Raw genomic sequence first — 23,302 nt, 5'->3', positions numbered from 1 at the left:
TTGGTGTCATGCCATCTCGCCCCTTTCGCCTCACATTTACCAAGTAGGAATTCATTCTTAAATCATTCCTGTTCGGACCCTATCCCATATAGCTCCTTACTATTTTGCTACATATCGCCCCATCCCCAATTTGCCCCTTCCCATTTCTCCCTTTCTCTTTTCAAATTCAATATAAAAAAAAATTGTGAGAGGAGCGGAATAAAAAAGGGGCAAAATGGGACAGCAATACGAAAATGAGAAAGGAAAGGGACAAATGGAAAAGGGCAAAATGGAAAGGGAATAAATTGGAAAAGATTGGATACAAATGGGGAAGGGGCGATATGGGAATAAACCAGTAAAAGTCATTGTTTTACTTGTCGTGAAAGATTGTTTCAAGAGGTCTAGATTTTTTTTTAATCATCCAAACAAGCGCCAGTCCCTCCATCTGAAGAGAGACAAATCCAACGTTTTCATCTGGAGCTAATCTACAGTCGAACCCGGATCTCCAGGTTAACGAGCATCTCAAATTGATACTTGATTCATATGATTGAAACTGACTCACCTAATATTTGCTCTGGGTTGACATGAAGAGAAGGATCATCAACTTTATCAAACCATAATTTTCGACAAATATTTTTATTTATTCTTCCAGATTGTACTGACGGTCAAAACACAGTTCCTCATCTCAAAGATAAGGGTGACCTATTATCGTACATAAAGCCGACATCGTATGACGGCGAGCCATTTCAAGTCTTATGTCATTTCGGATACAGTGGTTTGACAGTCATACAAGCGCGAAGATTAGATGGCCGCCCTGAAAACTTCAACCGAAGCTGGGAGGAATATAAGAAAGGTTTTGGACATACCGATTCCAATTTTTGGCTCGGATTTGATAAGGTGAAGCACATTTTGAATAACGACGGTAATGGATTTCAACTGGACTTTGACATGACAGATACTAATAATGATAACTGCCAATATAATGTAGGGAATTTCAATATTGGAAATGAGGCATCCAACTTTACAGGAACATTTACAGCTGTTGGACACTGCTCCAAATGGTGTGAAGGATCTATTGATTTTAATAATTTCCGTACCAATGGGAAGCCATTTTCAACATTCGATCACGATTCTTATGGAAATGGTTGTCCAGCTGCACAAGCTTCCGGTTGGTGGTTTGGAAATCAACCGGGTTGTTCCTTTGAAAATGTGAACAGTCCACGTGATCTCAGTGGAATAAAGATGAAAGCAGATGATGGTGGATATAATTATCTCAAAATGGTACAATTGAAACTAAAACGGTTAATGTGATGAGAAAGTCTCTCGGGGGATATACATTATCTTGGTTTAAGACATTTATAAAAGATAGAACTTTACATAAATATTGAGCATGCAATAGAGTTTCACTTCAGCTATCTATATATATCATAATTCTTATGTGACGCCCGGTTCTCTCGTAATTCATTAAAACGCACCATTAACATGCACCTCTCTTTTATCCGGATCGCCACATGTACATGCCCCTTGCGATTGAGTATTACATTAACATTAATGTGCCTACTGTGTTTTGCCAAGGACATCCAAATGTGTCATTGTTCATAAATGCCGTGATCGCAGATAACATCAACCCTGTGTCAATCTAATTAAAATTAGATTTCAATTTCGTTTCGTTGTTATTTATTTATTATTTTTTTTTTGTGGGTCTAGATTGTAATCTTACGAGATTTTTACCAACTCGTACTGATGATGTTTCAAGCTATTTATATCACTCAATCAATCAGAATCACTTTTATGAGCTATTGTCGGCAGTCTCAATGTCATTGCTCATATCGTTCTACTTTAGGTTTTCAATTCACAGACGATATTTAGACATAGACTCTGCATTTACGCACCGTGATTGGTTGAAATATACGTCAACAGTACGCGACCTTGGTATAAATCTTTTTAGATGAAAATGTTATGCTTATTGCACGCTTGTCAATACCTATATATATCATTGTCGTATAGAGGGCACTCTTTGAGGGCACTCTTTAACTTATTATTTTTAATTTATTGTTTCAAACAAATTATAAAATGTATAAACCTTCCCCTAGTGAAATAGAAATTAGAATTTTGAACAATAGGTGAATCAATGAATTTAAAAAAATGATATTAAAATAAACACAATAAAACAAGAAACTTGAACTTATCTACATTTGAAAAATTTGTTTGTACATAGTATGTAAATTTGATAACAAAAGAGTGCATTATTTTAACTTTTAACTTAATCAATTCTTATTAAAGCGATGTGATATTGCATTGAAGTGCATTTAGTGTGTCTTATTTAAGTAAATCCAAAATGGCCGCCAATTTTTTTTTCATTGGATGTAGGCTAGTCGAATAAATGACAATAAAGATATTCTCACTTCAATGCATTTCAGCAAGGTCCTTGAATGGCATACTACAAGTTCGTTAAAATTCAATCCTAAATGTTTTCTCCACGGAATTTGGTCACTCAAATTGACATTAAAATATTTTTTCACTGAAATGACATGCTAAAAGTCCGCAAAAGTCGAAATTGTAGGACTGTGTCTAATTGACGTATATCCGAAATTGGTCGCGAATTCTAAAAATTCATTTTCTCTGTGAAATTTGGCCAAATTTGTAACAAGTGCATACAAAGTGCATACTAAGTAATTATTTGAAATGAAATATAGTGGCAGGGAAATTAATTAATATTTTCAACTAGAACAAATTTCTTCAGTTGTTGTTTAACTTCCGTCGTTCTCTCTTTAGATGTAAGGTTGGAATTGGTCGTTGGTCACCATGTCTAGCAAACAATAACCCCTACTCGATAAATAAATGAAAATGTAGTATGTGCTTGATGGTAACTGTAAAGATTAAAAATGATACAAAATTGATTGATATGCATTTTGTGTTGATATCATTAAGTATTAATAGTAATCAATATGTCCAAGCAGTAAATTAATATACGCACAAACAGTTAATCAGCAGAAGCAAGATTCCATGCGTTTTCCTGGATTAAATGGAGGTATGCACCAATTAACTCGTTAAATTTTGAAATATCTATTGAGTTTTATATAAAAGATAAAACGCAGTGTTGGCACTAATGGAAATCTAAGCTTGATTTTACAATAACAACAGAAATTGATAAATCTGTGTCGACCTGATTTTGTTTTAACAAATCTTGTTGTTTTGAAGCAGACGCGTGACCCGCCCTACCCCATCCCTCGATGTGACAATGCCAGGTACCGAGCTGAGGGAATACAAATGCTAGAAATGGAGACGAATTGCAGTATTTTGACTGCTGTACGGTTGACGCCCAGTCTGGTAATTTCCTAGGTTCTGTCTTCGCAAATCAGTCTGTATATTGAAATTTGTATTGCAGCTTCAAAACAGTACTTTTTGACTTATTTTTCATTTAAATATGATTTGAATAGAAAACCTATGTTCTCTCACAATTGCAGCCAAAATAAATTCAAACTTACAGGCGAAAACAATTGTCCTCTATATTCAGTGTAATAATGCGTGATCATGTTTATTTTACTTATCAACGCAAAAATCATTCTTAAAACTAAAAGTGTTTAAATTCTGTTCGAAAGATGATTATGGTTTTGCCTTTTTAATCACGTCAGACATTTTTTGTCAAATTTGAACAAACCTGGCAAGCTAGAAGATATTCTTCAGATCACAGTTTTGAAACTGTTCATCCAATGAACGGTTTAATTCGCCAAACATCTTCCTCCTACATAATTGAACAGATATTACAAATTTGTAAATTATATGCCACATGGCGTGTGCATGGCACTTAATCAATAAATTCTTGAACTTTCAACGACTAACATAAATATGGATTTTACTTATGCACCTTTCCCCAAGAGGAAGTAGAAAGTTTGTTATCTTAAGCATTTGTAAGTATTTAGAATCGTTAAATATAAAGATATCATCTTCAATAAAAAACGAAAAGTCCATTGAAGATTATTTTATATTGAAATTACTTATTAATTATTAAAAACTGTTTTCATAAATAGTAAGGTTGTTATATAATATCACAATAATATATAATGTTTCAAAACAATAGATTATATTCCAGCTAACTGCTGTGTGGAACAAAACAAAACATTTTTAATATTCGGCTACTCTTTGTTCCTACGAAAAAACACTTTGAAACATGAACGATTATTGTTTTATCAATAATTGTACTATTTTCCAAGAAATTTCAAAATATGATTTTTATAGGTGTATTCCCCAAAGTATTTGCCAGAAAGTGCCAACTAAAGTCTGTTTTTCAAAATTCTCCTCCAAAGGATGCTTGTGCCAATGGAGCTTCGACAGTGCTTTAGCATTTGGAATGTCACGTCCCCTATTCAGTCTACACCCTGTTTGTACCCCAAATTCGTTGCAACTGACCTCTCAAACGAACATCCGGTAGACAGACTCTTCGTTGAATTTAAGTTGTTATCCTTGTAGAATATGTGTGTCAAGGTGGCACGTTTAGTCATAATCAAAAGTCTTTTTCCAAAGAATCCTAAGTAAAATAAACCACAAGTTAAATTTTGCGGTATCAAAAATAAAAAGAAAACATCTCATTATTGATTTCATTTAATAAATTTATATAGATTTTCAATCTAGTTTCAGTAATATTTTACATGAACATGTGTCCTCCATTGCGACAACGATCACATCGAAAGTTACATAAAGAACGATAACTTTGGAGACCAATAATCAAAATAAACTGAAATTCAGTTTTCTATAAATAGGAGTGGTTTGTAGTGAAGATGCACCTTAGTTGCTAACCATATATTATTCATTTTGGACAGATATGAAATATCCTATAGGTTTTCTCACTCACATTTCTATGCTTATGTACATTGGTAAGATATCTGATGTCTATCGTTGACTATACCGTATATCGCATTATTTATCGTCTAAAAGGTACAAGATTTAGCTCAATTATGGCGCTATCACCAAGAAAAGAAAACATTGATGCGACTATATTTATTGAAATATAATTCATCCATCGTTTTATTGACATCGTCTTATATATTCTAGTTCTTTACGCTCTTTTGACTTGCATGATAACTTTTCGAGCTCTGACAGTACCATTAGCCGTTTCAATTACTATATCATCATCAATACGTTTAGAATTTATGTTGGAAAACGAGCAGTTAACGTCATCAGCAAACCACCACCCGGACTCTTCTCGACCAGTACAGTTGAAGTTATCAGGATAACTGATGTGGTCAAACGTAGAAAATGGTCTGGAATCTGGAGTTAAACTGGTGAACATCCCATCACACCAATCAGAATATAAAAAATAGGCATTTTTAAAAATTGCCGTGTAATTAGAAGATTCGCCTTCTAGGTTAAATTTATCTACCTGCCATGTGCATTGTGAATAGACTGTATCAAAGAAATGAATATGCAAATTAAAACCATTTGTATTGTTGTTTTGGAGAATTTTGTACATTTTTTCCAACCCTAGCCAAAAGTTTCCATGTAAAGTTCCAAATCCATTGCGGTATTCAATCCAGTTTTTGTTGAAATCTGTAGATTGAGAAAGATGTTCACGTTGCTGGATTATGGTAAATCCACCCCATTCCAAATAACATAAAACCTCAAATGGTTCTTCAGGGTCAGGCAGCGGTTTAATGGACGTAATAAAGAACCCTCTATCCTTCAAAATATCAAGCATAACATAACCTTCAGTACAGTCTGAAAAGACACAACCGGGCATTAACAGAGTATTGTCCTTACTTTATCGATGTCACACGTCCGCTGTGACAACATTTTGAGTCAACTACAAATTAATGGAAATAAAGTTGTAGGTCCTGCTTATCTAGGCTTTTGCTAATGCTGTGTGCATGTATTCGTTAAGATATAACACAGGAGTTTTCAACTTGGGGGAAGGGGGTAATTATGACATTTGAAAAAGATTGCAGAGAAAATCTAAAAGAAAATCACGAAATAGTGATGATTTATTGGGGGGAAGGGGATAATGCAATCGATCAAGGATCCTGATATAATGGGACACAATTGCACTCGATGTCAACTTTCTGTCACGAAACAAAACATTTTTTCTTTCAAATTCTGACGTTTTTTTGAAAACAAGACTTGTTAATAATATAATATATTATATAAACAAAGACTATGCCATAAAAAAATAGTATGCTGCTTAAAGTTAAATAATCGTTACCTTATTTAAGTCAAAATAAACTTTCTGAAGAAAATAATATTTATGTATGTCGTTAATCGATAGAAAGGTTTTTAACAAAGAATACTTGTCCTGCGACTTAATGTTCTTTCCACTTCTTTCGTAATTTTTAAGAACAGGTCTAGAAAAAACGAATTTCAGTCTGTCGAAACTTAGTTTAAGCTGGTCCTTATTGTTGGCCAGCGGTTATGACCTTTCCCCACTAAATACCCAGTCTTACTTAGTATAACATTTCACTTTATAAAATTCTCAGTCTTAATTAATTCTCAGTCTTACTTAGTATAACATTTCACTTTATTCAATTCTCAGTCTTACTTAATTCTCAGTCTTACTTAGTATAACATTTCACTTTATTCAATTCTCAGTCTTAGTTAATTCTCAGTCTTACTTAGTATTACATTTCACTGTATTCAATTCTCAGTCTTACTTAATTCTCAGTCTTACTTAGTATAACATTTCACTTTATTAAATTCCCAGACTTACTTAGTATACGATTTCACTTTAATAAATCATCAGTCTAACTTGGTGAAACATATTACTTTATTAAATTCTCAGACTTACAAAGTATAGCATTTCACTTTAATACATTATCAGTCTAACTTAGTAAAACATTTCACTTTATTAAATTCTATGTTCTTACTTAGTGTAACATTTCACTTTATTAAATTCTAAGAATAACTTACTTAGTTTATAGCATTTTACTGTATTAAATACCCAAACTTTGTCTCAGACTTACTTAGTGTAACATTTCACTTTATCAAATTCTCAATTCTTACTTAGTATAACATTTCACTTCTCAGTCTTACTTAGTGTAATCTTACCTTGTAGAACATTTTACTTAACACAATTCGTAATCATACCTTGTAGAGCATTTTACTTTACACCATTCTTAAATTTACCCTCAAGAGCAGTTTACTTAACACCGTTCTTAATCTTACCTTGTAGAAAATTTTACTTAACATCTGATCTTACCTTGTAGAACAATTTACTTAACATCATTCCTAATATTGCCTTGTATAAAATTTTACTGAACACCCTTCTTTTATCTTACCTTGTAGAACATTTCACTTAACATCATTCTTAATCTTACCATGTAGAAAATCTTACTTAATACTATTCTTAATCTTACCTTCTAAGACAATTTACTTAACACCATTCTTAATCTTACCATGTAGAAAATTTTACTGAACACCCTTCTTTTATCTTGCCATGTAGAAAATTTTACTTACTATCATTCTTAATCTTACCTTCTAAGACAATTTACTTAACACCATTCTTAATCTTACCTTTTAGAACAATTTACTTAACATAATTCTTAATCTTACCTTGTAGAAAAAATTTTACTTAACACCATTCTTAATCTTACCTTCCAGATCATTTTACTTAAAACCGTTCTTAATCTTACCTTTTAGAACAATTTACTTAACATAATTCTTAATCTTACATTCCAGATCATTTTACTTAAAACCGTTCTTAATCTTACCTTCAAGATCATTTTACTTATCCTTATTCTGATCTTACGTTGTAGAACACTTTACTTAACACCATTCTTAATCTTACCGTGAAATACACTTGACTTAACACCATTCTTAATCTTACCGTGTAAGACACTTGGCTTAACACCATTCTTAATCTTACCTTGTAAGGCATTTGACTTAACTTCATTCTTAATCTTACCTTTTAGAGCATTTTTACTTATCCCGATTCTGATCTTACGTTGTAGTACACATTTTCTTAATCGTTCCTTGTAGAGCATTTTACATTGTTTCAATAGTCATTAGTCTGTCGTATGTGTAAGCAAAAAAAAATCAGTTTGTTTTTCTTTAAGTCAGACTTGTTTGAATTCGTAACAATTGTCAGAGGAACAATTATTTTGAGTCAGTCGAGTGCGTTCATTAAAAACAAAAGCATTTTAAAGCGTATGATTGCAGACAATTCTACTTTAATCTTAACTCGCTCCTCTTAACCTAACATCTGAAAGCATTTACTCCAAATCTGACCTTGTATGACATGTTGACAACACTGATCACCGTCACCATAATATCCTACAGGACAACGACAAGTTTCATCTTCATACCTCATCAATTCCTAAAATATTAATTATTGCATCATCAATTACATTATCCATGTAAAAAAAAAACGATTACTAACGATCCAAAAACAAAATCCGAATTCCAAAATCAATACATTAATAGCAGCTAATGAAGTTTTCATTTTATGAAGAAGTATATCAATCATAAATGAACAAGTATCTCTTAATGAAAAGTGGTATCAAGTGTAAGAGGAGTAAGCGTTGCTAACTCCTATTCGGTTAATTTGGCCACTTTGCTCAAACGCGGCCCTTCAGTTTCAATTTTAGAAAGTGGACATCAATTTCCCAAAGAAGGTGTCATTTGTTTCCAAAACAGCATGAACTCCAGTTTAATAAAAAAAAAAATTCGCTCCTTTTTTTATAAGCTTTTACTTAAGTTAGGGTCTATAGAAAGCTGTCTATAAAAGCTGATAAAAAGTGGAACAAAAGTTTTGTCTTATTTTTATTAGACTGCATAAGCTCTCGTCAATAAGAAGGAAATGAAAACAAAAATACCATTCTGAAACATTTACAACCAGTGTTGGTCTTTTCAGTATTTTCTTCGTGGCAGGTACTTCCACTTTGGTACAAAGTACATTTTTCTGGTGAGCTGTTCGGACAAAACTCAAATCTGGTACACAGGTCATCAGAAGAACACTGTGCAGCACATTGAAAATATGAATTAATATTTGATGATCTTTTACTGTGAGCAGAAGTAACTGACCACGCAGATTTCTCAAAAAAACTTTTCACATAACGAGTCTCCCTCAACTGAGTGTTAACTTTAGTCACGAAAACTACCAAAATACTTATACCAAGCAACGTGGGTGTCATTTTCTTGTGTTCAAAGGGGAAACCTCAGTACATTTTCGATCAACTATCCATACACTTAAAACCAAGTAATGTATTATCCAGCAGTGCTGTAACTTTAAATTTAGTAATCCATTAGTTCCATAATCACTACGACCAATGTTAAAATTAGTAATTTATTCAGCGTTTAGCCAATATCGATAAATATAGATATAATTATACAGATTTCCTACAAGAAAAATTAGGAAAATAACAAAGCTCTTCTTATACCTCTTAGAATCATTTGATGTCAATTTTCTATAGTTGCCTCCAACCAAACTAAAAAGGATTATTATTATGTACTCCGATTCAGATTTGCTACATTTTGATCAATGAAATTTAAACCAATATTATAGGTTTTTGACGTTGTCCGGTAAATATTTGTTCATTAAAACAAACGAACACTTATGCAAACTTTTATTTTTTTACGTTTTTATTTTTGTCGATTTATCGGATTACAGAGGGATTCTGTTTTATAATTATTACATTTTTATGTTCATTCAAAGAAGTAATATTCCTTGTTAATTCCTCATTATTTTCGGAGTGTTGATGCCTGAAAAATAGAGTAACCGAAAATTGTACGTCATGTTGATAAGGTTTATAAAAGGAAAACGGTGTATAGATAATTTTTGATTGTCCAGTCCCTAACCATTCTCAAACATGATTTTTTTTAAAAAAGGCGACTCTACATTGTAATATTCTATAAGTGACAATTGTTAAAACAAATAGGAAATCTTTTATGTTATCAGTGTAAAATGTAGTTGTTTGTCGTTATTGAAATCATTCAGATAGGAAAAGTAATTTGTACAAATTGCCGATAAGATTGCAAGGATAAATACACTACCTGGAAAACTACGTTTTGTTGATTCGCAAGATAATGATCAGCTGTCAAAGCAAATATTTAGATAACGATATCCATTTGGTAAAAACTCGAAAATCAGTCTGTAAGTGCAGATCATTGGGTGAGGACGGGAAACGTGATGCAGAGGACAGTTTTGCCAGAGCAGTGGAATTAGTCATCTCTGTAGCCGACCTTTAAACGGTTGGAGCATCTTTTAGATATATAGCCGGTAGTGAATGACCCATCTTTTGTCCCATCTGCACGACTATACACCCTTTTAAGACAACACATCTACATGCATAACTGACTGGGGGTAATCTGATTGAAAAATGATAGCACACTCTCGAGAACTTTGCTGGGATTGAACTATATAGCCGACCGAGACACCGCCACCCCCCATTGAGTGGAATATTGTATAAGATAATGTAAATTTGCTTTTTGGTGCAAATAAGTTTGATGTTTTTACTCGAATTTCATAAAAATGCAAGTATGAAGTATTGTTTAAGGCCTGGAGGATCTATAGTGTTTTGCAATACTGAAAAAAGTTGAAGTGTTTCACTCAACTGAATTAGTCTATTATTCTAGCTATCGATCAGTATTAGAAATAAATATTCACTGGACCTCAAATTACTAATAGCTTCCTTCTTATCTTCCTTTGTATTTATGGATATCTCAGCTATTTTATCTACTTACAGGTGAAAGTTGTTCTAGAAATTTCTACGTTAAAAACTATAATTTTCGGCGGGAGGCTAATCAGAATGGATAAAAAAACTAAATTTAAAATCGATTTTGATGATTTAGTATACTGACCCAATACTCTTCTTGGAGACCGCCTTCATTAAGAGACCGTTTTGGTTTATTCCCTTAAGTGGTCTTTTAATACAGTTTCTACTGTACACTAGTATCATTTGAACGAAAACTCTGGATTTATCTCAGTTTATAACCTACCGTTATAGACTGTTTAAGCCATCCTTAAAAATTACTTAACAGTCAAGTTATCTAGACGAATGTTTCGTATTGTTTGTTTCCTGTGTGTCTAAAATCGATAGATTTTAAAATGTTTTCAAGAAGTTGACATTCTTCCAAAAGACTGTGGTTAATGATATTCGCAGATGGCTATTTGATGAGACATCATTTTGGATTCTTTAGGAATAGAGCCGCTAATACCTTGAACAACCTTCGGATGTGATTATCTCGCTTTTTATCAGGCGATTCGCAGTCAGCCATTAGAACCGAATGGGGTTTAGTTTGTCCGTAGGTCAATCATGTAGCACGAGAAACAAATTGCTTTCAAACATCCTATTCTGATCAAGTCTTCAAAAATTAAAGTTCAATCAAACATACAAACTATGTACATCTGCTCTATTGAAACTGGACTGAATTCTGCTCAGGTTCTTCTTGGTCGAACTATGGTCTAGTCTCTGACGCCACAACTATATCTGTCTATGACGAGGATATATTATGGGAGTGTTCATTGAAATTTCTGTTACGACGCTTTCGAATTCCTTCAAGGGAGATTACTACAATTAAGCATATTCTACCTCTAAGTTTACAACCGAAACAAATTAACAGTTTTGTCAGTTTATATTTGATAATTCTATCCGCGAATTTTATATTTATTGATTTTTCAAGCAAAGAATTAAAATACGAAGACATTGTCATAATAAATGAATTATTTTAATATATTTTCCCATCATCAAAACGGACGTGGATTTAGAACCAATCAGATTCAATAGCCTCTGTAGTCTCGGTCAATTACAAAGGTAGTAAGCAACCTGTCCAGGCCCAACTTCGTCGATCACAACTCAACATTCGATCAAATCTGCAAATCCTATTCCGGCCCGTAGCCAGACTTGATTGTTCGGAGGGGCAAGTAATTTATCCAGAGGGGCAATTTTGTATGGTGTTTATTTGTGGTTATGGAATTGGACGGTTGTTAGAAATTTTTCTAGGGGAAAATGATTTTAAATCAATGTAGCTACGTGCCTGATCCTATCACATAAATAATAAATAGGCGTAGAAAAGTAATTGGTAACACGTATATTGTTTTCTTACATAATTATATAGAAATGTATTAAGTTTCTCTTTAATTGGGTTGACATTATATAATATTTAACATAGACATTCAATATTCTCTCATATCAGACACGAATCATTCCGTGCTCATTATTCAATCCACAAATTCGTTTAAATTTAAATGAGTTAAAACAACGTGAACCACCCAATCCATCAACAATATTTGCAATGCGTTTGTTGGAGTCGTGTCAGGACAACGCCCTCATTCGCCATATTTCCTCGAGATAGTGGTAAAACAAGTGACAAAAATTACGTATTAACAGATAAATAATGTCCATTCAAAATTGGCCCTGCTGTCTTGCAAAATTTCAGCCAACCAAAATTCAAATCACTCCAGCTGCTTTGATTGCGAACGTAAACAATGAAAGCAGCGTGCCATGGGCATGAGTTTTTTTCCACTTCCGACTTCCAAGTTTTTTCCTCCAGCGAGCTGGTAAGTAAGCCTACGCTTTTGTGATCATATCCAATGTTTTAAGTCCTTTTTTATATTAAGCCCACTTTCTAATTGGGACATATATTGTCGACACAATTAACTGTTCAATTTTTTGACAAAAGATAAGGAGATTCAACCCTTGATACATGGATATTATGTGGGTTGTGAATAAGATGGAAGCCACAGTTATTATCTTATTTGTATAAAATTTAGTATGTATGTTTATATCCACAAGAAGTTCGAATTTGGGTAGGATTCGACAAAGATTTATTTAGTCAGGCATGAACTGATCTCGTTGCACTTGCATGATTTTGACCTTTATAGTAGTGGCGGATGTTGCGTGCGAAACAGATCTTGCTTACTCTTTTCGAAACACCTATGGTACTTCTCGTATGGGAAGTCAACTGCTATATAATTCTTGCACCCGATTATGTCATGCTCTGGACAAGATTTTTGATTGGCGGAATTATTTTGCTTGTACGGATTTTGATTATTGATGCACTGATTTATGTCAACTTAAATGTAACTTGGAACATGCCATATTGCATAACGACATGGGTGTTTATTTTAAAACTGGGACTTCTATATCCAAATCACAGAGTTCTATTTACAGATACAATTCTACTAAATTACAGATACAATTTGTAAATTCAACTTACAGGGCCAGTCCACGAGGGAAAATTCTCGGAATAAAACGGTGGAGAAAGAATTGAATGGGAGTGGAAGTTCTCTTGCGTACAAAGCTATGTGGAGAAAAGTAACCCGAATCCACAGGTTAACTGCTAAGAGAGATACTATTCTTGACATTCTTCGCCTGTTGGATCCTTCAGGAATTGAAAGGAGGAAAGCTCATCGTTTAATTAGAAGAAAATACTCGTCACCTGGTCCTAACTTTATATCATGGCATATCGATGGGTATGATAAGTTAAAACCTTTCCGATTTGCTATACATGGAGCTATAGACGGTTATAGCAGGAACGTCCTCTGGCTTGAAGTTAGTTACACCAACAACGACCCTGCAGTAGTAGCGTCTTACTACCTAGCGTGTGTCAAAAAAAAAAGGTTACGTTCCAAGGGTTGTTAGATGTGATTCGGGTACAGAAAACTCACTAAGAAGGTGCCTGCAACCATTTTTAGGAGAAATTCTGACGATGACTTGTCTGGCATCAGCAGTTTCCGCCAAAGTAAAAGTACAGCAAATCAACGAATTGAGGCCTGGTGGTCTATATACCTTAAGAAAACAAGGCACAGACTGGTGGATAGCCTACTTCAAAGACATGAGAGATTCTGGAATCATGCAAGAGGACCATTTCTCACACACAGAATGTCTACGGTTTTGATTTATGCATTTACTGCAAGCAGAGAAATACACATGCTTGCCACCCAGTGGAATTTACACGTAATAAATACTAAAAGGAATGCTGAAGCTGACAGTGGAAAACCTGATTTGATGTTCTACAACCCAGAAGTAAATGGTACCCATAACTATGGTGTACAAATTGATCCAGAAGACGTAATAGCCTGCCACAACCAATGCGCACAACATGATCGATTCGGATGCTCTGGTGACTTGCTGGAACTGGTCAAATTATTACTTCTAAACATACTTTCACCCAGAAATACCGACCAGGCTGTCTCGCTTTATGTAGAAATAATGCCTAATATAAAGCAATATATTTGATTATGTGTATAAAATACTTGTGTTTAAAAAAACTTTATTTGAAAGAAACAAAATTAACAAAATGTTTTCTAAGTATCTCGAAAATCTCGAGAGCAAATCTACGTGTTGAACAACTTTAAAATATTAGCACTGCTTTGATTTGAGTATCATTTGACTTTTTTGAAATTTTCCAGTTTGAATTATGGGTTGGTATCAATCTAACATGAATAATAATAAAATACAAAATACAAACAAATGCTCACTGAACAGTAATTTTGCTGTAAGTCTTTTTATGGGACTATAATATAAACATTTCTTACACCAGTCTGCCACTGGCTTGAGGCTGAGGTAGAGAGATATGTTATGGCAGTTGGTAGATGTTGATCTTTCATGTTTCTTTTGATGAAAAACAGGAGATCAATATCACCATCCAAACTTACGTGAAAATTGGTTGCCTTAAAGGGTCGTTTTACTGTCAATATTACCAGTATTGTGATAATGAAGAGAATGTTCCCTTCATCTACGAAATAATCACCAAAGGGCAATAACTCTCGAAGTGAAAAAAAACTTCGGAAGTGAAAAAAAGAACTTGGAAGTCGGAAGTTGGAAGTCCTGACCCGGCTTTCGTAGAAATGTCCTCACTCTCATTTTTTTCAGCAACGGATAGTTGGCTTGAGAACAAAAAAATTCAAGCTGTACTCTGCTACACCTGACTGGGCTGATTGGCAGACTTTGAATCACAACGGAAGAAGATAAAAATTAAGATCGGTTGTTACATCTTATGTAAATTGTGGTAGCCTGTACATCTTGTGGTCATGTACTTGATCACAACATAATATGTCACCATGCACACCCCCCCCCCCCCTTTTTGTTTGTTTTTAATCATTATAATTGTTAGTTTTGTTTTTAATCATTATTATTGTTAGTGTTTTAAATAATTATTATTATTAGTTGTTTTAAATCATTATTATTGTTATTATTATTATTAATAATTGTCAGTTGTTGAAGTATCTTTGGTGTTATTGGGATGCTATGTTGATATTAAAAATTGTTGCTGATTACCGAAGTGTACAAATATTTAATGAACGTGTTGAAGATTACAGTTGCTATAGCTAGATTGGTATATTGAATAGGGCCTTGAGAAGAAATCCATGACACTTTAGTTTTCATCAAGTTTTGTGGGAAATAACCTGTTGTATGAAGTGTTCATTTAATGTTTAAGTGAACTTCACAAATCAAGCACAGCGCAATAGAACAGTTTGCAATACTTTTATCGGCAAGAAAATGAACACTTATTGAGTTAATGTAATCTCTTGATACGGCTTCTTGATTGTACTTATAGACATTAATTTAACTCTGGGAAATGAAATAGTTTAATTCTAAGCTCAAACTTGATGATGCTATTGTAGACGTGTCTGGTATTTTATCAAAATGGAATTGGAAAGATGTGGTATAGATTTATTGATGCGAATTATAACTTTGGAATTGGTATTAATTTCTTTATAAGATGGATTTCTATATAAATCAATGGTCCTTTTGAGTAATTAAAAACGCCGTTCGCACTGATTAAGAATACTCATATATGCGCATTTGAATAGAACGTTTTGTTATTAGTCAGCTTATATTGGAAGTTGTTGTCATTTAGTGGATAAAATGAAGACGTTGCAGGTGCTTGGTTTGGGTATTTTGGTAGTGTTGGTGACCAAAGTATTCTGTCAGTTAAGGCAGATTACCTTCATTAAGAGTTTTTTCGAGAAGACCTCAAAATCACTTACATCATATCACAGTAGAAGCCAGTCGGATATTAACTCGTATTACCAATGTGCTGTAGCGTGTTCGTTTGATGATCTGTGTACCAAATTTGAGTTTTGTCCTAACAACCCATCAGTTAAATGTACATTGTACCAATGTGGTAGTACCTGTTTTGAAAGAAGTAATGAAAAGACCAACGCCGGTTGTAAATGCTTCAGCTTGGTAACTATGTTTCACTTTTCTTATTCCCAAAATTAAGAAGAGTTCATGTCGATTGCCACGGATTCGTCATGAAAATTAGTAGCAACTTATATTAACTGAATGGTCGCAGATAATGGTCGCTCAAGTTGACAACAAGATCTGATAGATCTTGAGCAAAAATCATTATAGCGATTGTTATATCGTTGATATTTTTTTGTAAGGTTTTGATCTGAACAGCAATTTGCTGGTCGAAAAATTGCCGGTTGAAAGGTTGATCTGAGCTGTAAGAAAATAGCCATTTTCTTATCATTCGTTTTGTAGTGTGAAACAAAGTTCACACATATTTGTTCTCCACGGACCCTTCACATAACTCTGTTTACACCTGTTAATTGGCCATGGTATTGTATTCGAGTTCAAGTGCTTTGATGTCCGAACATTATTTGATCAGGTGACAGGTGGATGACCGCTGACCTGAAGCTCACCTAAAAACATGTATTGTGTCCCCAAATGACCACTCCTGTCCAGCCTACTTCAAGGGACTGAAAATAGGGTAATCCAAATAGCCATTACAATACCTATTAAAATATATTTAATTATGGTTCTGGGGTCTGTGGGAACAGTAAACAATATTAATATTTCTTATCATATTCTTTTATTCTATTATTATTTTGTATTGTATTTCTTTGTATGGGTTTGGCTATATTAGACGGTGACGAGAAGACTTTAGTCAGTACGTTCGAGGATACCGAGCTGCTCGTAGACGTCTGATATTGCCAACCGCCATACAGCTATATTAGATTGGAATAAACAAGTTTAAGTATCACAAGTACTTTACTTTATCGGAAACAACACAACGTGAAAACCTAGACGAAGTCTTACACTTGCCGAATTGGTGCCTTAAGACCAGGATTCTGAACGGGAATCAACGTAAATCGGAAAGGAAACAGCAACAGGAAGGACCTTTTACCATTAAGTAAGTAACCATTTTCTATTATCGTCAAAATGGGTGAAGAATTCTTTCAGACTTTATCGAATAAGTTGACAGACACAATTTCTGCGCAGGGAGTAACCAATAACAAAGTTTAGAGATTGGGTTAAGTCCATAGAAAAATATGCTGTACTTGCTAAAATCGACACTTCAAAGATGAAGTTGATAGCATTTCAAACTTCTAAGGGAATAGTGTCAAACTTCATCCAAAGGTATATAGAATCGAATCCGAATTCGGATTATCTCCAATTGAAACAAGAGCTATCAATTAGGTTTAGCGAGGTTATTGACCCCTTGCATGCATTGGCGCTCCTAAGAAATGTTCAGTGTTTCGGTGAAAGACTTCTCCTTTTGGCTACAGAAGCATATACGGGACCATCAACTGTCGAGGTGGAGAGACAACTTATAGGGTTTTTCGTTGATGGACTGAAAGAAAATTATCTAAAGTTAAGAATCATGAGAGAGAACCCGACAACTCTCCAGGAAGCGGTTACATCCGCCATGACTGAGCAGAACTTGAGGAAAAGATTTCAACTAAGAACGGGAAATAATGCCTCAACACATGCCTCCACGTCAAATTCAGAACCCATGGAAGTCGATCACTTCCGCCAAAAAAAGATGTTATAACTGTAAAAAATTAGGCCACGTTAGTAAAAATTGTAGGGCACGACAAGTCAATGCTGTCGACAATAGTAAACCAAGCGTTAAATGTTGGAACTGTGGAGCGTTTGGCCACATAAGTAGAAATTGTAAAAAACCAAATTTTAATAATAGACAGGGAAACTAAAGAACTCTTCTTGTATTACAGCCGACAAGAAGAGTGACAAAAATTCACTAAAACAAAATATACAATCTTTTCAAATAAATTTGGCAGGTAATCCAAGCTCATGTGTCATCAAATTAGAAAAACAAACTTTTAGATCCTTGGTTGACACTGGCGCGGAAGTTTCATTGATGCACAGTCGAGTGTATAAAAATTTAAAATTTAAACCTAAACTAAAGAAAGAGAAAATAGCTTTATTTTCAGTTAACAACAAACAAATTGACATGGACGGCAGTGCTACATTTGATTTTAAATTGGGGGGTAAAAAGGTGTCACATAAATTTTATGTTGTGTCATCTATGAATAGAAATATAATTCTTGGTAGGGACTTCTTAACAGAAAAAAAATAAGGCTGTATTTCGATTTAAAAAGTTTGAGATACGAGGGTACTTATATTCCCCTCGAGGAGGACATTCACGTAAGTTCATTGCTGAGGTTATCGGCAGAACTGGTAGTGAAGCCTCAAACATATAATATAGGTACGGCGAAAATAAAAGGTGATAATCCGACGTCTAGTACACTCCTTATAGAGAGTTATGATAAGGGGTTTATTGGAGGACAACCAGGGTTAATGGTTGTGAACTCCATTGTACCAGTTAACAATGACAATGAGGTCAATGCACGAGTACCTGTTGCCATTGTTAACGAATCTAATAAGACTATTAGATTGAAAAGAGGGTGTATTGTAGGAATGGCCCAAACAATAGACAATGGACAGATTTGTTCAATAGAGTCGACAAAGACTAGTGGACAAAACGATAACAATGACGATTTGTTTAAAGACTTAGACTGTGACCCCAGACATAAGGACAGACTATCAAAATTCTTGACCGGACAGACAACAAAGACACATGCCGACAAATTACGCTTAGCAAACATTGACCAATGGGACATTCCTACTAACGACTCAAAGGTACGAAGCAGTAAATATGTTGTACCACCCTCTGACACAAGTGATTCAGACCAGTCCGAACATGAAGACGTTTCTGACTCTGATTCATCTGAAGTCGATAAACCATTAGCACGATTGGTTGACAAATATAGGCGTGCTAGAGACAATTCGAGCTCTGAGGAGGATGACATACCTCTCTTTGAGCTTGCCCAAAGATTGAAACAAAAAGAAAGGGAAGAAAGGGAAGATGAAATGAATGAAACAGGCGATGACCACGAAAGCTCATCATCGCACATGTCAGATGCAGATTTAAATTAGCATGCAATAGACATAGTTTAGGATGATGGGAAGGGCCCTCCTTGATTTCTTGAAGAAACTATCCTGAAATGCTCTGACATAATCATTAGATCAACAATGCAGGGTTAATGCATAGATCTTGTTAATGATATATATGTTTACTATACGCGGTTAACGTTAATGTAGACATCGTTGTTCCCTTGAAACAATAGATCCTTATTGCAGGGATAATGCACCGGATCTTTTAAATAATATTTATACCTGTTGTTCGCGGATAACAGATAATGTAGGTTATTTTATGACGCCAATGTCTATTACTTGCTAAATGAGACATGCGGTGGATAAAAATGGACTATATACGAAACCTCTTATGTTAAGATTCAAATCCCCATGGAGACGCTCTGATAGAAAGGGTGAAAGCTCTGATAAGGTCCCTACTGATCAAAGTACAGAAGCAATACCCATGGTAACGATGAAGCAACCAAGCGCCCCAGACGATGAACGATTATATCCTGATATATCTGGAGCTAATACATTGCATTCTCTCCTCAACCTTGCTCAACAACAGAGAGCAATTCAGAAAACGGAGACCAATCTTTAAATCCATCGTATCCATTGATTAAAAACACTCACCCAACAATTGATTCTCACTAATCCAGTTTATAAGTCATATTGCAGCACAATCTTGCAGCAGCTACGTTATTATATTCCTACATGAGATGTAAAACTATCTGAAGGCAGTTAAACCCTGATGACATGGTGGATATATCCAGATAAACGACACAGCATGGTATCCAATATATAGTATATATCCGATCACACATATGGTGGATATCCGATCACAAAGATGATACGATATACAAGACATGGTGGACATAGATCCGACAACGAATGCACAATGGTAAACCAAAATGGTGGACATCAGCCTCCAACGACGGACTGGTAACAAAGAATGCTCATACCAGACAAACACCAAACGACCAAAGCGCAAATCTAGTGAATAAAACCACTTGAGTAACATTTAAAGTAACAGTTCAGAACTGTGTAAGAAGTTGATCTGGTCAACTTTTGTATATAGGACAATTAGCTTTCGAAGAACTCTATTGTGTATTTTCTATTATGTGTTTTATTATTATTACCCTTGTTTCACACTTGAAAAAGGGGCGTGTGTAAGAAAATAGCCATTTTCTTATCATTCGTTTTGTAGTGTGAAACAAAGTTCACACATATTTGTTCTCCACGGACCCTTCACATAACTCTGTTTACACCTGTTAATTGGCCATGGTATTGTATTCGAGTTCAAGTGCTTTGATGTCCGAACATTATTTGATCAGGTGACAGGTGGATGACCGCTGACCTGAAGCTCACCTAAAAACATGTATTGTGTCCCCAAATGACCACTCCTGTCCAGCCTACTTCAAGGGACTGAAAATAGGGTAATCCAAATAGCCATTACAATACCTATTAAAATATATTTAATTATGGTTCTGGGGTCTGTGGGAACAGTAAACAATATTAATATTTCTTATCATATTCTTTTATTCTATTATTATTTTGTATTGTATTTCTTTGTATGGGTTTGGCTATATTAGACGGTGACGAGAAGACTTTAGTCAGTACGTTCGAGGATACCGAGCTGCTCGTAGACGTCTGATATTGCCAACCGCCATACAGCTATATTAGATTGGAATAAACAAGTTTAAGTATCACAAGTACTTTACTTTATCGGAAACAACACAACGTGAAAACCTAGACGAAGTCTTACAGAGCCTTATCTCCCTCTTTAACAAATCATGTACCTCTATTAAATTTCATTTTCATCACTGCTAAATATAATTTTAAGTAAAATAGATCAATAATTTTAGGAATTGATGAGGTATGAAGATGAAACGTGTCGTTGTCCTGTAGGATATTATGGTGATGGTGAACAATGTTGTCAACATGTCATACAAGGTAAGACTGCGAAATTGTGTACAAGTTACTCAAGAAAACCATCTTACCTCTTTGAGTGTATATATTTAATATGGTGAGTTTAAAGGGACATTCCGCTTTTTCGTAAAAAGTTTTCATTATTGAAAACATCGTAAATAATACCTGAAAATATTTCTAAAGTATGCTATTTTCATCTATGTATCTTCTTGATCAAAATGAATTTGATTTAAAAGGGTTAATTAAAAACGGAGAGTACTAATTGCTAATTAGGCAGCTGTACTTAGTTTTGGTGTTTGACTTTATAATGGCTTGATATTATTAGTTATTCAGTTATTCAGAATACGTAGGAGGCATATTTCTTTACAACTAGAAATTTATTTTACTTAAATCCGAACAATAGCTTCAAAAAACATAACGAACTTTAAAATTTTTACCGTATGCTTGTAAAATATTTTTAGCGTTACAAAAAAACGGCTGGATTTTTTTAGTTTAAATTTTCAGATTCGTCAAAGGACACATTTCTCCTGATTTTGGTACATAGTTTTCACAAATTTGAGCAAAAACATTGTTTTACCTCCAAAAAAAGCGGAACGTCCCTTTAATCAGTATAAGTTTTTATTGTATTGATCATAAGCGACAGAATGGAAGATTGGGCACTGTTCTAAATGCCTTCGATATTGTAAAAAAAATTCCCTATTGTAAGAACGTTATTATTATACGTCTGGGAATATGAAGAACCGTAGACCACAAGTTTTGTACATCTACATAATAGATGAAGCTACCCTGAAACCTATTTATTTCTATATTTATTTTAGACTGTACTGAAGGTGAAATGCATGATACCTTAAATGGCAGACAAAATGTTATAACATTTATTAAACCACTATCTTACTCCGGAGACCCATTTGAAGTTGTATGCTCTTTCACCTGGGGTGGAGCTACAATAATCCACAAACGTCGGGACATATACGATGCTACCGATTTCAACAAAAAATGGATTGAATACCGCGATGGATTTGGAACTGTACACGGAAACTTTTGGTTGGGTTTGGAAAAAATGTACCAGATTCTTCAAAACAGTGCGGTGGGTTTTATTTTGCATTTTCATCTCTTAAATGAATCGTTATCACGTTGCATGTGGTTTGTTGGTAAGTTTGATTTGGAAGGCGAATCTTCTAATTACACGGCCACTTTTCAAAGAACATATTTGTCAAGAGATGATTGGTGTGATGGGATGTTTCCCTCTTTAACTCAATATTCACGACCATTTTCTACGTTTGACCACATCAGTTATCCTGATAACTTCAACTGTACCGGTCGGGAAGAGTCCGGATGGTGGTTTGCTGATGACGTTGATTGCTCGTTTTCCAATCTAAATTCTAAACGTATTGATGACGAGATTGTAATCAACACTAACAACGGAACGATCAAACTAAGTAAAGTACACATGCAACTAATAAGAATCTAATCACTTTTTCTGTATATTATTAAGTGTATACTAGCTGAGATCTGACTGTTATAAATTTTATATTTCAAAGCATCACAAGGACAAATTAACTTTTTTATACGCCCACACGTAAGATGGACGTATATTGTAATCACCCCGTCGGTCGGTCCGTCCGTCGGTCCGTCCGTCCGTTCACATTTGGCTCGTGCTCACTCTACAGGCTACAGTTCTTTATGGATTCTTTTGATTTTTATTTTGTGTGTCAATGTCATTATGAAGATGATCCCTATTGATTTTCGTGATGATCGGATAATTTTTCACCGAAATATCGTGTCTGACTTGACGTTTTTCTCTATTAGCTATATTGTGCAACTCGTGCTCACTCTACAGGCTACAATTTTTTACAGATTCTTTTGATTTTTATTTTGTGTGTCAATGTCATTATGAAGATGATCCCTATTGATTTTCGTGATGATCGGATAATTTTTCACCGAAATATCGTGTCTGACTTGACGTTTTACTCTATTAGCTATATTGTGCAACTCGTGCTCACTCTACAGGCTACAATTCTTTACAGATTCTTTCGATTTTTATTTTGTATGTCTATGTCGTTATGAAGATGATCCCTATTGATTTTCATGATGATCTATCGATTTTCATGATGATCGGTTAATTTTTCACCGAAATATCGTGTCTGACGTTTCACTCTATTAGCTATATTGTGCAACCCTGTAAAGACGGTTTAATCATTTCTGACAGCTGCCAGTGGGCGTATGTTACCTTGCCTGGCAAGCTATCTTTACTGCACTGTGGCGCAGTGGCATTTCTAGGAAATGGTTAGGGGACT

At 34.5% G+C, this 23,302-nt stretch overlaps 3 protein-coding genes across 3 annotated transcripts; 2 read left to right on the top strand and 1 right to left on the bottom strand.

Moving 5' to 3' along the window:
* Positions 1 to 774: 774 nt before the first annotated feature.
* LOTGIDRAFT_57454 (hypothetical protein) lies at positions 775 to 1,164 on the top strand (the record flags this gene model as incomplete). The annotated part of the gene is made up of 1 exon (XM_009066037.1): positions 775 to 1,164. A coding segment is annotated over one exon (390 nt), but the record flags the coding sequence as incomplete, so codon positions are not given.
* A 3,871-nt stretch (positions 1,165 to 5,035) lies between these two features.
* On the bottom strand, positions 5,036 to 7,949 carry LOTGIDRAFT_168263 (hypothetical protein; the record flags this gene model as incomplete). The annotated part of the gene is made up of 2 exons (XM_009066138.1): positions 5,036 to 5,694; positions 7,832 to 7,949. The coding sequence occupies 2 exons, from the start codon at positions 7,947 to 7,949 to the stop codon at positions 5,036 to 5,038; spliced, it is 777 nt and encodes a 258-aa protein (XP_009064386.1).
* Positions 7,950 to 17,717: 9,768 nt separating this feature from the next.
* LOTGIDRAFT_236034 (hypothetical protein) lies at positions 17,718 to 22,748 on the top strand. Its single transcript, XM_009066137.1, has 3 exons — positions 17,718 to 19,977; positions 20,942 to 21,029; positions 21,824 to 22,748. Exons 1-3 carry the CDS (start codon positions 19,924 to 19,926, stop codon positions 22,474 to 22,476), a joined length of 795 nt encoding a protein of 264 aa, XP_009064385.1. The 5' UTR covers positions 17,718 to 19,923; the 3' UTR covers positions 22,477 to 22,748.
* The last annotated feature ends 554 nt before the right edge of the window (positions 22,749 to 23,302 follow it).

Source organism: Lottia gigantea, assembly GCF_000327385.1.
Source record: "Lottia gigantea unplaced genomic scaffold LOTGIsca_73, whole genome shotgun sequence".
NCBI lineage: Eukaryota > Metazoa > Mollusca > Gastropoda > Lottiidae > Lottia > Lottia gigantea.
The sequence above is the reverse complement of the archived record's forward strand: the minus strand, read 5'-3'. Positions and strand labels throughout refer to the sequence as shown.

Coding starts and splice junctions, on each gene's coding strand:
- LOTGIDRAFT_236034 (XM_009066137.1), top strand. CDS start 19,924: ATGATACGATATACAAGACATGGTGGACATAGATCCGACAACGAATGC. Junction 19,978..20,941: donor CCGACAACGAATGCACAATG/GTAAACCAAAAT, acceptor CAATAATTTTAG/GAATTGATGAGGTATGAAGA. Junction 21,030..21,823: donor TTGTCAACATGTCATACAAG/GTAAGACTGCGA, acceptor TATTTATTTTAG/ACTGTACTGAAGGTGAAATG.